This window comes from Peromyscus leucopus, chromosome 9 (assembly GCF_004664715.2).
Source record: "Peromyscus leucopus breed LL Stock chromosome 9, UCI_PerLeu_2.1, whole genome shotgun sequence".
Taxonomy (NCBI): Eukaryota; Metazoa; Chordata; class Mammalia; order Rodentia; family Cricetidae; genus Peromyscus; species Peromyscus leucopus.
In genome coordinates, this window is record NC_051070.1 from 89,921,467 (window position 1) to 89,938,970 (window position 17,504).

Below are 17,504 nucleotides of genomic sequence, written 5' to 3' on the forward strand. Positions count from 1 at the left end.
TGATGTTTCATATTCTATCATTAAGGATAAAATTAGAGAGCTGGTGTGGTGGCTCATGCCTGTGGTCTATAATCCCAGAATTTAGAAGGCAAAGGCAGAAGAATTGCTGAAACTTAGAGGCCATCCTGGTCCAGGCAAGTTCCAGGCCAGCCAGGGCAATATAGGAAGAGCCTGTCTCACAAAACCCCCCAGACAACCCCCAAGTAAACAAGGAGTAACAAAACCTACAACAAGCTTTGAGCAATGTTGCTGACTTGCGGCCTGATAGTAAAACCTTGAGACACGAGCCTGTATCCTTGTGTGTGCATGTGTATGCCTATCTGTGTACACTTGGGCATGAGTAGCATGCTTAGGAATGTACTTACAGCTTCCATGCCACAAGTTTGCCATAAGAAAATGAGAGAAACCTTTTCTAAGATACAAAAGTGTTGTGCAGGTCGTGTTAACACGGATACTGTGACCTTAATGTAACAGAGCAACCAGCCTGGCTTCTTAGGATGATTAATGGAACATTCTCCTCTGGAAAAGAAAGCAAATTAACTGTCTTCACCAAATGTCTCCTGGAATAGAGAAAGCTGTTCTCATTAAGACAATCAGCTAAACTCTTTGTAGCACACGGGCTCCAGAGAAAATTAAAGACTGGGTTTATAGAAGATTTATTTGCCCCACAGTAAATAAGATTTATTTCAATGGATGGCCTTGGAAGGAAGTAGCTAGATCTAGAAGTCCTATTTCAAGATATGCTACTGCGAAGTAAATCTGTCAGGATGCCAGCAAAGAAACCATCAACACTCAATTCCTTTTGGAGAAAGATCTCCCATTTTATATAATTAATCTGAATCTATTAGTGTTCCTCTATCTTTTCTATGTACAAGCCTGCTGAAACTTCAAGCCACCCAGCATGGAAAGAAGAATGTCCATTGGGAAAGAAATATGTCTTAAGGACTGGGGTGTAGTTAGTGGTAGAGTGCATGCCTCACATACACAAGGCTCTGGGCTCTATCCCCAACACTGAGAAATAACTTTCTATACCTATGAATCCAGTTTCAAAGGAATCAATGACTTTTATTTTATTGTTATTGTGTATTGTGGAGGTCACAGAGTAAGAGAGAACTTATATTTGCATAAGGAATTAATTGCAACAGGGACTAGAGCTATCAGAACATCCTCCTACGTTCTCCTTTCCCTTTCATCTTAGTAGAGCTTACTTCTATCATCTTAAAAAAAAAAAGGAATCATCTACCAGTAGAGGTTTATTCCATTGGCTAAAGACCTGGTTAAAACTACACATATTGCAAGAAGGGCAGGAACACAAGCAAATCTGTGCAAAGCAGATGTTCATAATGGGAGGTAAAGAAAGCTTGAAGTTACTGTGTGACTGGGACTGGGAGGATGGCTGGGAGGATAGACTTTTTGAAGATAAATTGAGATTTTTTTTTTTATAATTTAAACATGTGTGGTTAGTACAGTTTTTTAGCTATGATAACTCACCCCCTTAAAGATAAATATATAATATGTATATACATATGTACACATTCTGTTTTTTACTTAATATATAGTACATGTATATTCAAAAATATTCACATACAACACACCTGTTGTATGTTTTGTGTAAGAGGCAAAATTAATTACTAACCAAGGAGAGAGGCGTGTGCAACTTCTTCTCCTTCCCTACTCTCTGCCCACTCCTGCATCCTTCCTGGAAAATGCATCTCTTCCAAGTCCCTAATGCATGGCTCAGGTCATGTTGCAAACACCAGAATCTACAACTAGTGGAAGAGTCAACTGTGTCTCCTTCCTTGGCTGGGTCATGGATCTATTTTGCAGTTTGGACATATATAATCACATAGGACATAAAGGGTGACCCAGCAAATGGGTGTGTAATTGAGGATAAAAAGAGATAAGGTCACAGTTCGAATTAAATGTGACCTGAAAAGGATGGAAAAGTGCAACATCAGACTGACATGGAGGCTTCATTTCAGACTGGTAACCTCAAAGAAAACCTGAGAGTTAACTAAGAAACCTTCCTAATGGTAAGGTTGACTTACCTACATCAAATTCACCAGTTCCATACTTCGTGGGAGTAGTCATAATGACTTAAGAAGAACTAGACCATGGGACAGGAAGAAGGCTCAATCGGTAAGGAAGTAGCCATTATGCAAGGGTGTTGGACCCCAGAAGGCACATTAAAAACTGCATGTGGTGTGAGTGACTTGTGCCTGTCATTCCAAAGGTCGGGAGTCAGAAGGAGAACAATCCCCGAGGCTCACAAGCTAGCAGTCTTGCTGAATTGGACTGCTGCAGCTTGACTGCAGCAGAGACCATGTCTTAAAGAAGAAGAGGTGAGCCATTGCGGGAGACATCAGATACCAACCCAGCCTCCACACACGGGTGAATACACTCATGCTGATCCCTGCACCACAGCATTACCAGGCCATGTCCTCAGATTTATCCGTCCAGCCCAGATGTAGGCATGTGTTCCATAAAATGCAGCCCAGTGCTCAACGCCTGGCTGACTTGTGCCATGGCCCTTGTGCCGCTCTTGCAGCTCAGCCTCCCCCCCCCTTAAAACTGGCTTCAGAGATTCTCTCATATGCAGAGAACAGCTTTAAAAAAAACCTGGTTTCTGCTAAGTTACTAATTATGCTTAAGAGAACTACTTGGTTGAATTCAGCTTGATTTTTTTCCCCCTCAACAAATCAGTTCTATGTTTAGACGGTAATAAACTCCTCCAGTCTGCAGAGCAATTGGCACAGTGGTCCCTCTACCAAGTCGGGAGCATGGAAAGAGGGCCAGTGCTGGTTGAAAAGAAATGTATGTGACATCACACGCAGCCTTGCCCGCACATGGTGTTGGCATTGGAGCCCGGTTCGCACAAACTTCTTACAAAGAATATTGGGGGACAAGGGAGGAATTCTGAATACAGATAGCATATTAGGGGAACACTTATTGTCATGGAACTCAGAGATCTTTAACTTAAACAAAGCAATTTTTGCTGACTTCTTTTGGAAAAAATGCACACAATGAATGCAACTAGGAAAAAACTGAAAGGGAGAATATTCAGCTGACCATCTCTGGGTTTTGGGAACATAACATCCCAGTGTTCTTAGTTTTCCTTAACCATGTTTTCTAAATGTTTACAGTGTATACATACTGCATTCTAACAACTAGGTATTCATTACTTCTTCCCTTCTTCCCTTCTCTGCTAGAAGAATCTCCCTGAAGGCTGGAAGGTGAAGAAGTGCTACTACTTCACCCCAGTTCTGTTGATGGGGTGAATACTAGCTCAATTCTGAACCACCTGAGTGAACAAGGGGTACCGAGAGACCGACCGTGCTACCGACACGATGAGAAAGTGTGCTCCAGTCTGGGGGTGCAGCTCAGTGGAAGAGCACTTAGCAAGTGCCAGGCCTGTTCAAAGCCTGGCACTAGGAAGAACTTGAATTTTAAACTGGCACAACTCTAGGAAGCCAGTTTGTTTACAGAGGGGGGCATTGAGCTTAGAGAGGAAACCCTGAGGCCTCTGTCCCACTCTGGCTAACTTCTGAGCATCATTCTTGGTTATCAGTATTCTGCCTGCTTCTGAAATATGTTTTAGCAAAGTAAGAAATAACCAGGCTACTATACAACAAGGAATATAAGCAAGCTTGACGTTAACATCTTAAGCAACAGGGAGGCGCTTACAAACCTCAGAACAGGTATGGAGTTTTGTTTAGCAAGACAGACCATCCAAGAAAAGGGTTTCCATTTCAATATTGAAGATGAAAATAATGAGGGTGGGAGGTATCACTTACCAAATGCTTCCTTAGGTCCGGATGCTGCACATGGACATGGCATCTCACTCGCCTAACAGTGCCCGAGGGAGCTTCTGCTTTTATCACCCCGTTACCTAAAGGAAGGCTCTGAGACATTAAGTACCTCATCTAAAGTCTTGCCGAGCAGGACTGAAGGGCCAGGGCAGGGCCTCTGGTCACGGCACTGTAACTGCCGTGCAGGACACCATGGTGGCTATTGCTAACAGCAGAGAGAACTTATCCCCCAGTGTCTAGAAGGTCACACACCTTGATGTTCTCTGTTCAGACCTGAAAACTGCTGCCTATTGAACTGGCGAATGTGTCCCACCTCTCCCCCATGCCTACTTGGAAGCGATTTCCTTCATCTGGCAGTTGGTGGCATACCTTATGGATTTAGCAACATAACATTGTAGCCCGTCTTCAGTCCGTACTTCCTGGAGCGGCATGGTTCCTATTTTGATTGATATATATTCACACATACAGGCCCTTATAATTTAATAAGGCTCTTAAAACAAGGTTTTCAGTAGATTTATATATAATCCAGCAAGCATATTTTAATAGGCAGAGGGTTCACATTTCAAATTACCGCTTTAGAGGGAAATATTCACACCCAATTATTGTGCTGCCACATAAAGTGAACAAATACTCAGTTTGAAAATGGAACAGCAAATCGAAATCTGTGCAAGGCAGCGAATGCCAGGCGGCATATCCCTCTGAATCTGTCCACACCGCCTGATTAAGCTCTTACAAGGCTGTGTGGTAAGGGGCCTTTTCCTGATCTGATAACTGCCAGGGAGAAGCCAAATGCAGAGTCTATCTGTAAATGCTTAATCCTCCAGAAGGCAGATTAAGTGTATAATTGACCTAGATAATCCATGTATCATCTCTAGTCAAATGTTCCCCGGGCCTGGGTCACAGTGACGTGAGGCCCGCGGAGGAAGGCTGGAGCCAGCGCGGCATTACCACCAGTGTGGACTCCGTCCAAGTTTGAGATGGCTTTTTAATCATTCCTCCCTGAGCCTGTGAGGTTTAAGCAGATGAACCCACCCTAAGCACATCTCTTTTAATCCTGATTTTCTTCTCAGTCTGTGTCTTCAAGAAGTACAAGGAGGAAAGAAAATAAATTAATTTTTGTTCAGACCTTGAACTCTTAGGTGCTTCTCTTGGTGATCTGGTGTCTAATTTCAGAGAGCTTTCATTTTTTTTTTTTTTGGTTTTGTTTTGTTTTGAGGGAGATGTTGAATTAATCACCAGAGAAGGAGGAAAAGAAAAGCCATCTGCATGATTTACGAACACTCCAATTGGAAATCACTCTCCTCAAGCTATTTCTCTCTTCGAGCTCCCGTCCTTAGCCCTTCTTTCAGAACACGGAGCTTATTGCAATCCGTGTTGTTTATAAAGCATCGGTAACTGACAAGGAGGCAAAGCTTCCACTCAAGTCTTAGAGTGATGTGATCTTCCTTTAAAATTCAGCTCCACTGATATGCCTTAAATTCACTGTGATACATACCATGATGTTCACTTGATTTAAATGTCTAGATATTTTGTTCCTAAATATTAAAATCTTGTTTTCGGCAAGTGAAAACATTATAATTGTGCTTCATTTTTTTCTCTGAAAGATAAAAAAGGCAGATAAAGCGTTCATTTGTACATCTAAAATACCATGGGGAATGGCTCAGGGATTCCTCTCTCATCAGAACATTGCTTGGATTGATGAAGTCCCTTTTAAAGGTATATTATTAAACAAGCACTGTTGGTATTTTATAGAAGGACTATATAAACCAAACATGTTAATAAACAGGGAAACTTTGACTGAAAAAAATGTAAATATCTGCTTAGGCAATATTATGTCTAAATGCATTTCCAAAAAAAAAAACCTACAGAATGCCTGATTTTAAAAAAAAAAACCAGTGGAGATGAATTTGGAAAATCTGTTTTTAAGTTACATAATAAAATAGATACAAAATGCAGAGTATCAAATATAGAGCCCCAAATGCTATGCTGATAATCTCCCACAAGCACCCTCTTCCAGCCAAAAGTACAGTGATGAGGCAGAGAGAAAACCAGCCCAGAAATCACCGGAGAGGACCTTGTTAAAACAAAATAAGACCCCAGAATTCTTACAGACAAACACAAGGAGAGCCGTCCCGCCTTCCTGCCAGAGTGCAGGCAGAGCAGCCAGGGGAAGACACAATACAAAAACGGCAAGAACTCAAGGGATCTACCATGCAAAGAAAGCTAAGACTTGAAACACGGCTAAAACAACAAAAACTCCAGGCCGTGCCTCTGAAGTGACAGATGCCGGCAGGACCAGAGGACCAGAGAATGACAGGGCAGTCAGAACCAGCAACCCCGAACGGCAAACAATCTCAGAGATACACAGCTTTTTCTTCATTCAAAATGCTAATTTTCTATTATTCATTTCTGCCATTTATCAAAATGCAACAATTTGGGAGAAAAATCACTCAGATCAACAAGTATTTCTCAATAGATTTCTGCCAATTGTTTAGGAAGCTGGCCCAGGACCTCCATCATTAGAGTGTGGGGTCAAAAGAGTCAATTCACTGCAGTAAGAACTGGGGAATGGCAGCATTCACAGGACCCCTCTGCCTCGATATTCCCAGTTTAGCTCACTGGACACAAGAGTTTTACAGAGCATGAACGCAAAAGAAATAAACACCATGCTTGAGGAAACAGAAGCCGAAAATAATCAAACATGTTGGTAATCTGATGATTTGCTCCTAGATTATAGAAAAACAGTAAGTACTGAATTAAATTACTGAAGCTGCATGGTAATGAAGCTTTTGGGAAGCTCTGGGTTTTTAAATGACAAATGTTTTAAATCCAAGACAGATTCAACAACTCTATAAGTTTTATATTATTTATTTATTTATTTTTGTATCACATTAGTTAGATTGCCTAGCACCAATGAATTCCGTAAATTAGGGGACCAGGTTTTGTTTGGAGAGTAATAAAGTGGCCAAGGAACTCATGTCTAAACAAGCTTTTAAAAGGTGATTTTTTTTTTTTTTTTGGTCCCTAGGAGGTTGGACAAAGAATGGTTATCATGGTTAGAATGGTAAAATCACACGCTCCGAAGAGGGAAGTGAAGACAACTGGGAAAAGAAAATGGGGGCAATGTGAAACTGAACTGTGTGTATGGGGGCGGCTTCTTGGAGGTTCACTGTGTCATCGACGCTGGCTCAGTGGACTACTACCTGAGGCTGGATGTGCTTGTGAATTTTTGAAAGGACCACCCCCCAACATACACCCAGAGACAGAGCTTGCTTTTGCAAAGTATATTCTTAGGAAGGTTTCTTTTAATTATTGATTCACATTAAAGCCCAGAGGGCTGGAATGTGCTTGTGTTCTTCTAGTTAGACAAGTCCGTTTCCCCTCTATGCCAGGCAGGCTCCCTTTGAACTTCCAGGTGAAGATTTGGTTGCAATTCCCTTACAAGAGCCAAAAAACGCCCGTTTGCCTCCCAGCCTTCAACAGGAATACCCTCACACTAAGTTTTCTCCTTGCACTTGTAATTTAAAAAAAGAAGTGAGAAGGGTGGATTATTTGTCAATGAAGACAGGCTAATCACAGATTAAGCATCAAATTCAGTACTAGATGTTTTAACGTTTCAGGGATCATAGGTTATTAGCACACACATTCATACAGGAACACACACACACATGTACACACATACATACAAATAACACATACACACAACACACACACAAACACGCAACACACATATACACAACACACACACACACACACACACACACACACACACACCACAAAACTAAAAACCAGAAGATACCGATCAAAGGAGAAAACCAGGCAACCCAGGCATTGAAAAGAGCAATCCACAAGCTTCTTGAAAATTTGTACTTTGGAACTGAATTCAGTGGAGATGGGCAGAATCCACACCCTAGGCATAGACCTGAGGATGCTGCCCGTCTGTTTTCAATGCCTATTGGATGGGCAACAGTGCCCCAGACAAACTGGGCTCAGGACTTTCATAGAGGCACGCATGCAGAGATGGGGAGGCCCCACTGGCGAGCTTTATGCATGTATGAGGCATTCTCGGTGGATGTGGGTCATGCTAGAAGATGTACACAGGAAGATTATTTGATTCTAATTCATGCCACTTGATATAATGTGATAAAACATTTGACATGAGAGATAAGTTCCATTTTAATCTGAGAGAGGACGAGTGGGAATTAAAAAGTAACAAGGGTTTTGTCGAAGGAAGTGATGCAGGGGAGAGAGGGGTGCGGAGCAGAGAACAGAGGTGATGGGAAAAGGAAGAAGGAAAAGAGGGACAGAAAGGAGGCTTTTGGACACACTGGGAAAGCCAATGAGCTGGAAGACAAAGCACAGAGAGTCGGAAGCTGCAGAATCTGAAAGCAGTGCCAACAGTGAGCTCATTTAGCTACGGGACAAAAACACACAAAACACAGCGTAAACTGCTGAACACAATTACAGGACAAATACAGAAACAAGGGTTCCACAGTTGAGCAAAACATTAGTGTTCGGGCTGGCACTAAAAACACAGCAACCTGGAGAGGAGGAGCTCACGTTTCACCGGGCAGAAGCAGTCTGCACAGTGACGGCGGCGGCGTTGGCGGCGGCAGGGAGAGCAGGACACCAGCCCCAAGGCACTCTGGTGGGGTCTCCACAGGGAGGCCCGGGAATGGAGAAGCAATGTACCTGGGCACATGAACTAATTCTATCTGCTTTGGTTTCAGACAGGCAGACAGTTTGAGACCAACGCAGATTCCTTTTGACTTCAGTGGCTTACTTTGCAGTGGTACTAAGTCTTCCTGAGAAGCCTGCATTTTCTGTTTTGGTTTGGGTTGATGTGGCTTTCACTGAATTTACCTACTTCTACTGAGGTAGGTGGATAGACAGGAGGCACCATGGATTACAAGAGAAACTGACCAAGCGACTCACATATAAGCCTTAGACAACACCCGGGGTGGAGGATGTCTAGTCTTGCAGAAGTCCCAACATGTTGAAAGACATAGTAATGTGACATTTACTGCACATCTGCATGCCACAGCTGGCATCATGGAGGCACCACCCCTAGGATGGGGTGCTGGCCTCAGCATTCCCAGTGGGAACACGTCCCTTACACAAGGCCAGATTGCAAGGAGGAGGACAGGGACGGAAGAAGGTCTTTGCCAGTTCAAGGAATCTGCCTCACCAGCTCCATGCAGAAAACGCCTGCTTGCTGGGAGGCTGTGTGCTGTCCACATACCACACAGACTGGGACTCAGACACAGCCACACCAGGAGTGGGTTCAGAACAGACACGACAGTTAAGAGTCTGAGGCAGAGAGAGGGAGAGGAAGAGCTTTTCTTTGAATCAGGACCAATCCATTTTCTCAAAATGTGACTTATCCCCTGTCTCTCATTTTGTCACATTTTGGAGGGTCTCCTCCTTGGGCTGCAAGGAGGAGAAGGCATTTACTTACATCAAATAACCTTTCTATATACATCTCCTCATTGACCTTATCACGAAGGACATCCTGAGAGTGGCGGACGAAAGTCACATAGGCGTCGGCCACATCCATGCCGGGTTTCTGCAAAGAAACAGAAAGATATGAAAAAGGACTTTTCAAACCTCAGTGGATTACTGTCTGCCCACCGCCCTTTCCTCTCCCCAGGTCCCCTGCACACTTGCTCTGCTGTTATGAATACGTTGTTCAGTTCTGGACCGGGAGGAATTGATATTAGATCCTCGTGCTTTTTAGAAGACAGGGATAGAATGTTATAGAGTCTTTTACACTATCTTTTTTTTTTCCCCTTAGCTTAGCTGATGGCCAAAATTCTGGATCACCCAGTGGCATTCTCTAGCTTTGCTTTAGACGACAGTTAAAAACAAACAAACAAAAACACCCAAAAATAATTCTCTTCTACTATTTTCCTCCTTTTTCTCTGTAAAACAAAATAGAGAAAGTACTTCAGAAATCCTGCTTCAATGACTAGTCCCTTCAATTCAAGACCCTCTCAAGGGGAGTTCAGCCTGAGTATTTGTGTGCACTTTGCTCAGAAAAGACCCTCAGCCATTTGTCCTTGCCTTCCAGTGCAGCCTGGAAATCTAGGGATAGAAAAAGATGAGTGAATGAATGAATGAATGAATGAATGGAAAGAAAGTCAGGGAAAAGGGGGTTGGTTGTTAAATTAATTAGATTTTCTGAAAAGGTAGGCAGGTGGCTCATCCAGTAGTTAGGAAATGATTTATTGTGAAAAAATAAGATATAAAAAAGAAAGAAAAAAACCAAATCCCAAACAGAATGTGCACTGCTTGAGATGTCAGAAATCAAAGTGATCTCCAAAGAGACCCATTAAAACACTGTAATGCGGGTCATTAGGAGAGCTGCCATAAACCTCTTAAATTTCGACAGTAGAGTTGTATGTTTGCTAATAACTAAAAAGATTAGTTTTCATTACTGTGATTTACCTTAGATCACAAAGTATCATTTCGCTCTAAGCCGTGCCTGTCAGGCACTGCAAATTGAAGTTAGTTAACACTTCCCTGTAATTTCCAGGGTGAAAATGAGGAAGGTTTGGAAACAGTAGGACTGTATTTTTTCCCCTGATACAAAGCTTACAATTATCAAGCAAAGGGCCAATGCTTGGCCCCCGGGATGCTAGTAACATTTCTCAACACATGCTGAAACAATGACAAGGTATTAATTTGAAAAACAATGAGAGACACCCCAAAGCCACAGTATCAAATGTTACACTTCCCAAGCAATTTTCAGCAAGTGGATAGAGCAGTTTCCATGATGGTCCCATAATTGTACCAGTTTTGTGATACGAAACAATAGCAGTTCTCCAATGAGATGGGAGTAATTGGCCTCATTCTACATTCTCCTCTCTCTGATAGCTGTACATCAAAGACATTCTTAGTAGGGATGGGGATCCTTGCCCGGGGAACCTGGGAAATTTATTATTATTGTTTGCTGTCTTCCCTGGGATACTTGCAATCTAGCCTTTTTCCTGGGTCCATCTCAGAGGTAAGATGAAGTCAAGTCAGACGGGGCAGCCTCTTGGTAAGTTATCGCGTTAGGAACAGGACTTTGCAATGCTGATATCCTCAGCATTCCTTCCTTTTGGTAAAGCTCATTTCCTTAAAAGGACATGCATTTGAGGTGTAAAAACTCATGATTTTAAAAAATCAAATTGATTTCTTTTCTTTTCTTTTTTTCTTTTTTGAGACAGAATTTCTCTATGTAGCTCTGGTTATCTTGGAACTCACTCTGTAGACCAGTCTAGCCTTGAACTCAGAGATCCACCTGTCTCTGCCTCCTAAGTGCTAAGATTAAAGGTGTGCACTACCACCACCACCAGGCTTATTGATTTATGAATTTATCTATCAGCACACCATTTACCAAGAGTTGATACGGAGCCGGGCGGCGGTGGCGCACGCCTTTAATCCCAGCACTCGGGAGGCAGAGGCAGGTGGATCTCTGTGAGTTCGAGGCCAGCCTGGGCTACCAAGTGAGTTCCAGGAAAGGCGCAAAGCTACACAGAGAAACCCTGTCTCGAAAAACAAAAACAAAAACAAAAAAAAAAAAAAAAAAAAAAGAGTTGATACGGTGTCATGTATTAATTTTGGAGTTTTATCGGCCTTTTCCTCCTAGAACATAAGCTCCGTGAAGAGCAGAACTCTGATTCTTAGTACACAGGGATGATGCCAGGTACTCAGTAAATATTTGCTGGATGAAAAAATGTATGAATGAATGACCAGACCTCTAGTCACCTCCCTTTTTGAGCTCTTCATTCCACTGTAGGATTATTACCCCATCTCATGTTGGAGCTCTGCAATCATTTGAACATCCTGGCCTTAGTGACAGAGCCAGAGTGGGATTAATATCTCCTATCTGACCTTCAAGGATCATGGCAGGCAGCTATAACAGTGTAGAGAAAAATGTCTTGAAAGCCATGCATTGCAATACAAATCGGAACTACTATGATCCCCTCTCCTTGATATTAATCTTACTATTAGCATCTACTTTAGACTCAGAAAGGAAAAGGAGACTTGATGGAGATAGACACAAATGAAGTCTCTACACAATTAGTTCTCTTTCTCCTGCTCACCAGAGCCTTCCTTTGATGTGAGTATCACACCTGATTCAGACAAGTCTGGCTTCCATCTCTTGATGGACTGGGAATAGAGAAGAGGGAAGAAGGGGATGTCTGAGAATAGTGTGCTAATGAGAGAGTCCTATTCTGGTAGGACGGACAGCCACATCAGACACTTATGCTTATCAACTGTTGGTGTTCACGGGAAAAGGGGGAGAGCTGTTCCTACACCAGGAGACCTTGCAGGGAGAAGACAGGCAGTCATCCTGGTGAACACTGAGTTACTTAGGAAAGATTCAGTTACAACCAGGACATCATTTAAAATAGCAGGGGTACAAAGGGCAGGAAGGATGCGTGATACATTGTAAGTAGACTTCCCATGAGAACAGCTGAGATCAAACCCACTGGTAAATAAGAAAACTGATGTGTGTTTGTTACAAGCTGAAAAGCATACCCGACTGAACAACTGACGTCAGCACTGTCTCTTCATGGTAGGATCAGCCTTCGGGTGATGGCTTTAGATATGGCTAGGACAGACTGACAGAATACAACACAGACTTTGGAAAGCATCTAAACATATATGCAAAAATAACTGCAGAGCGGACTCTACCACATGTGGAAGACATAATTTAGAAGTAAGGTGCCCTGTGGACCAAGCAAAATCTGACATTCTCATCTCAGCTTGTCCCTACCACATAGGCAGGGAATACAAACTCCAGTTTTTGGCATATTAAGCAAGCTTTTAGTATGAATGCCAAAGAAGGGTTAAACTCTAGATTTAAGAAATAGAAATGTGCTGAATTATGGGGGGACTAGTGTCTCTTTCTGCTAGTGGGACTCAGAGGAAAATCTCCGTGATAATGAACTCATGGTCAGCACACGGGACTAAACAAACTGTGTCTGAAACCTCACAGTCCAACATAAAGAATTCAGAGCAAGGCATGACTTAAGGTGACCACATTCAGGGTTAAAAGCAAATGACAAAGGTTCTAGAAAGCTTTATGGAAATGGATGCCTGGTTCCACAGAATCTGTTTTAATTTGTCTGCCAAGTGACCCAGGAAAATCACTTATAAAAACAAAACCCCAAAACCCAAACTCTCTAGGTGTTTCAGGTCAGTAACTATTGATTTAGCCCACTGGTTTTCATATTTTTATAGAAGAATGGGAAAGACATTTTAGAAAGAGATTTTAAAGGCTCCACCCAAGGGCTACTAAAATTCGAACCTCTGGGGACAAGCGTTGGAAATTTAAGATAATATATTCAAACAATGCCCAAAGTTTTGACATGTCTTACTGCTATACATCTTGGTACGGCCACCAGTGACTAAAATAGGTAAGTGTGGTATGCCAGTGAACTGGTTCTTCAAAAAAGCCCCAAACCTATGCACCCATCCATCCAACCTACCAACCTACCTACCAACCCCTTTATTTGTACTGCTTTCCAGTTTCCAAAGTACAAATACTACTGGAAGGCTGATTTTGTGCACATTGTCTCTTGGAACTAGAGCAGACGGGCTCTACTATTAACCAGCACTCCTGACTCCTCCTTGCCTACCTGCCCAGGTGACCTTGGGCATACTATTTAACCTTCTAGGTACCTCAATTTCCTCTTCTATTGAACAGGATGAAATGAATGACAGCCTCTTACAGGACCATCTTCAAAAGTCAATGATTATTTACTATATGTAAATACTATATATACATATGTGTATTATGTGGCATCAATATTATGGAATTAGTTATTTTCTGTAATACTTAGTATACTGTTACTGGCTATTAAAGTATACATTTCATCAATTTACTTTTAAAGTGTAGCATTGTTCTAAGTCATAAACAACTGGCACAATCATGAGTTTGGTTTACTAATTATATTCTTTTTTAATGGTAGAATAATTACTCAACTATCCAAGCATGTGTCTATGCATTAACTAAACTCATCCTATAGTATGGCAGAGTATTTAAGAACACAGTGTGAAGTATGAGCATTATTGCTCTCATCTGCCTGGCCCTCCTTGACAAGTGAGCCTCCATTTCAATTTTCCCATCTCTGAAATGGAGAAGTTACAAAGATTAAATGTTAAAAGGCTTAAAACAAGGCTGGGCATTTGGTGGTTGCTTCAGAACACTTGGCTGCAGTGGTTACGATCACACTCTGTGTCATCAATGGTAGACAAACCATATTGGGGACCATGCTGTGTCCTTTTCTTCAGTCCCTTTGGAAAGGGAAACTCTGCCAGGTCATTTTTGTTCTTCTCTATCCTCAAGTTCCTAATATAGCACCATCAATCTACAAGTGTCTTCATGATTACTGATCATAGAGAACTCTCACTAGTATTGAGTCCATTTTACCCCATCTTCAGAATAAAGCTGGACCTGGCCTGTGGGAATTGTTAGGCTGAGGCATAAAAGATCGACAATAGTGAGTCCTTTCTGACTTTTCTAAAATGCTGCTCTCATGTGGTTTGATATTGATGCTAAATCCAATCTCTTTATCTATTGGGCCTTGCCTGAATAGTGTTGCTATCTGATTGCCTCTCTATACCGAACAGCTACAGACAACAGATCTCTGTGCAGGAGCTCAGCATGTCTGCTACTGACACTCAGAAAGCCCATTGGTGGGCAGGGCTAAGGCAGCAGATCCATGCATCCTTTGCTCTGGGCATCATCACACCCTGAAAGGCCCTTTGCTGTATGCTGCATGAATATCTAGTGAGGGCCAGGTAGGGCTGTGTGAGTTCCACATGAGTAGCACTATTTATGTATGCAGCACACCTAGGTGTGAGGGGTCTCCATTTTAAAGATGGAGAAGCATGGCCAGAGACTCCACATAAAGGGAGAGTTTTTAACTTTGGAGCTTAAAGAGTAAATTGCTTTATTTTTCTCCTTGTTGTGCTTCTGTGGGCCTTTTCTCTTCTCCATTCTTCTGCCTACAGGAGGAGTGGGGTCCCTTGATGAGAAGTATTGTATAAATTCAAACATAATTATTGATTGTACATTCTTTCATTAAACAAACAAAATGCATGTTAATGTAACATTCACTCCAATTTTCCATTTTTGTCTTCCTTTGAGAAATAAGGCAATAAACCATTACACACTTAGCTTCCTGGGGAAATGAATTTAAATGTTAATATAAATCCTTTTAGAAAAAAACAAATTTTCACAAATAAGTATTTGAACAAGGAGGGTACTTAACCACGTTCAGAATGAGAACCGCTCAGTGCCAGCCCCTCAGCGACTGTTGAGATAAGCTCCTAAATTTAATATTTTATAATAGACTCACACCTCTTTTATTAGAAATGAAGAAACAGCATCATTTCCTTCCCCCCTTTATTGGAATATATTTAAAAATCTCTCCAATTTTATTTTGCTAATAGGCAGGGCAAAGTCCGTCTATAAATGTCTTCTGGTTTATCTCAGGTAATCCCACACTTTAGCATTCATGTGTAGTACTTAACCTCAATTTAAATGTAAATTTTGGGCAACTTCAAGTGCCTTCTCTGTGAACTTTGAGGGCTCTCTTCATTAATGAGGTTAGCACTAATTATGAACAGTTTTGTAAGTTTTCCTTAAAACAATTGCAGATTGACCCCCAAATGAACAAATTCAGAATTTATTTGTTTAAATCAAAAAATACTGGAACCCTTGTTGAGATTTCCAGCTCAGGGCCATAAGGTGCGTGTGCTGGAGAAGCAGAAGGACTGTGAGTGCCAGGGAGCCAGGCGAACAAAAGCAAGAGGGGACTGGGTCAACCCTCACACCGGTCCTTCCTTCCTTCCCGACACAGGAACCGTGCCTCCTCCTCATTGGAAAACACAGGCCTAGTCTTGGTCTCTGTGGTCCACATTAGAAATACAGAGCTTAGGGGCAAGGCGTGAAGTCAGCACCCACCATGAAAGCAAAGCAAAGCACAGAAACAGATGCAGTCAAACAAAACACAATGCTCAGATACTCAGGAGGGAAAGCAAAGCCCAAATATGGTGTGTGCTTTTAATCCCAGCATGGATGCAGGAGGGTCTCTGCAAGTTCCAAGTCAGCCTGGTCTACACAGGGAGTTTTAGGTCACCCAGAAGTACAGAGAGCGACCCTGTCTCCAAAAACCAAAACAAGTAAGCCAAAAAACAAAACCCCATGGAAAACAGAAAAATCAACTAAAACACACGTAGTGATGGATGTTCAGATACTCACAGGCACGTCCACATACTTGGAAGCTGCCTTCACCTGAGGAGGAGAGAGAGTACAACATAAGGCGAGTGTTTGTGGTGTTTGTGGTGCCCGTTTACAGCTCAGTCATTGTCTGAGTTCAGATGATATGTCAGTCCACGGAGCTGACCAGGAAAAACAAAAGGGGACTAGAATGCAAAATCCTCCAATATTTTTTCAAGCTATGACCACTGTTTCAGGGAGGGTGAGCAGTTTTACAGGTTCAGGTTCTAGAGCTGGTAGAGGAGTTTAGCATTTCCCTCCCTGCCTTTAAGGAAGGGACAGGTGACTGTCCAACCTGGCAGCGGGCTCTCGGGGCTCTCAAGTTTAAGTTAGTAATCCAGAGTGTCGGTATTCCTGGTACCCTGAGTTTTCATAATCTGGCTGCAGGTTGTCCTGAATTCTTCTGGGCCTGGTATCTGATAGTTCAGATTTTGAAGTAAAAGGAATGCGGTGAGTCCCTCAGGCTAGAAAGACATGCATGGTTTTCCACAGGGTTTCAAGCAGAACTTTCAGGGCTGCCCCTATATATGTCGATATATGCCCCTTGGGTTTAGGCACTAAAAACCCATATGAAAAGTGTAGCGACACAGCCGGGTGGTGGTGGCGGCGGCGGTGGCAGCGGCGGCGGCGGTGGCGGTGGTGGCCCACGCCTTTAATCCCAGCACTCAGGAGGCAGAGGCAGGCAGATCTCTGTGAGATCAAGGCCAGCCTGGGCTACCAAGTGAGTTCCAGGAAAGGCGCAAAGCTACACAGAGAAACCCTGTCTCGAAAAAAAAAAAAAAAAAAAGAAAAGAAAAGAAAAGAAAAGTGTGGCGAATGGTTATGAAATTCATTTTTGAGTGACAGAGTATAGTGCTGGAACAGGAGTGTGGGCTCAGACCTGGGTTCAAATCCAGTGCTACCATATGCAAACCACGCGACATGCTGGTGACTTCGCCTCTCTGAGCCTAAACAGAGGGAGATACTAACCATGACCAGTTCACTTGCTGACATGACATGAATCCACACAGAGTCCAGGGCTGTCATAAGCATAAAACCAAGTAGAGTAAAGTACTGATAAACAAACCTGGGTGAGTTCCAGGTGCTTGGGAAATCTACACCCAGGTGAGTTTGAGGATAATCCCAAGGAGCATGTCTGGGGTAGAAAGAGGTCCACCTCGAGGGTCAGAAGTTGCTTTTGCCATAGGGGAAGCTGCCAAGTCCCCTAGGCTGGCCTCCAGAGTTCTGGAACAGAGTGACAAGGCCTACTCTGTAGGACTGCTCATCTGATCACTGAGGAAACCCAAGACTATGTGTGGTAAAGGTTAAAGTGGGGGCTTACACATCCATCAGCTACTGAGCGGCGGCAATGCACTTTCCTGTCTGTAATAACGTCTGAGCACCTAGATGACTCTCTCCCTTTGCCTTTTAGTGAC

General features: G+C 42.7%; 1 protein-coding gene across 12 annotated transcripts in view; it reads right to left on the bottom strand.

Moving 5' to 3' along the window:
• LOC114700784 (calcium-dependent secretion activator 1) overlaps nucleotides 1–17,504 on the bottom strand; it is a 178,584-nt gene that overhangs the window by 28,624 nt on the left and 132,456 nt on the right. For all 12 annotated transcript variants that reach the window (XM_028880565.2, XM_028880570.2, XM_028880569.2 and 9 more), the window contains 2 exons: nucleotides 16,072–16,104; nucleotides 9,268–9,375 (listed from right to left, as the gene is read on the bottom strand). In XM_028880565.2, coding sequence (XP_028736398.1) covers nucleotides 9,268–9,375; nucleotides 16,072–16,104 — 141 coding nt within the window. The remainder of the gene's footprint in view (nucleotides 1–9,267; nucleotides 9,376–16,071; nucleotides 16,105–17,504) is intronic.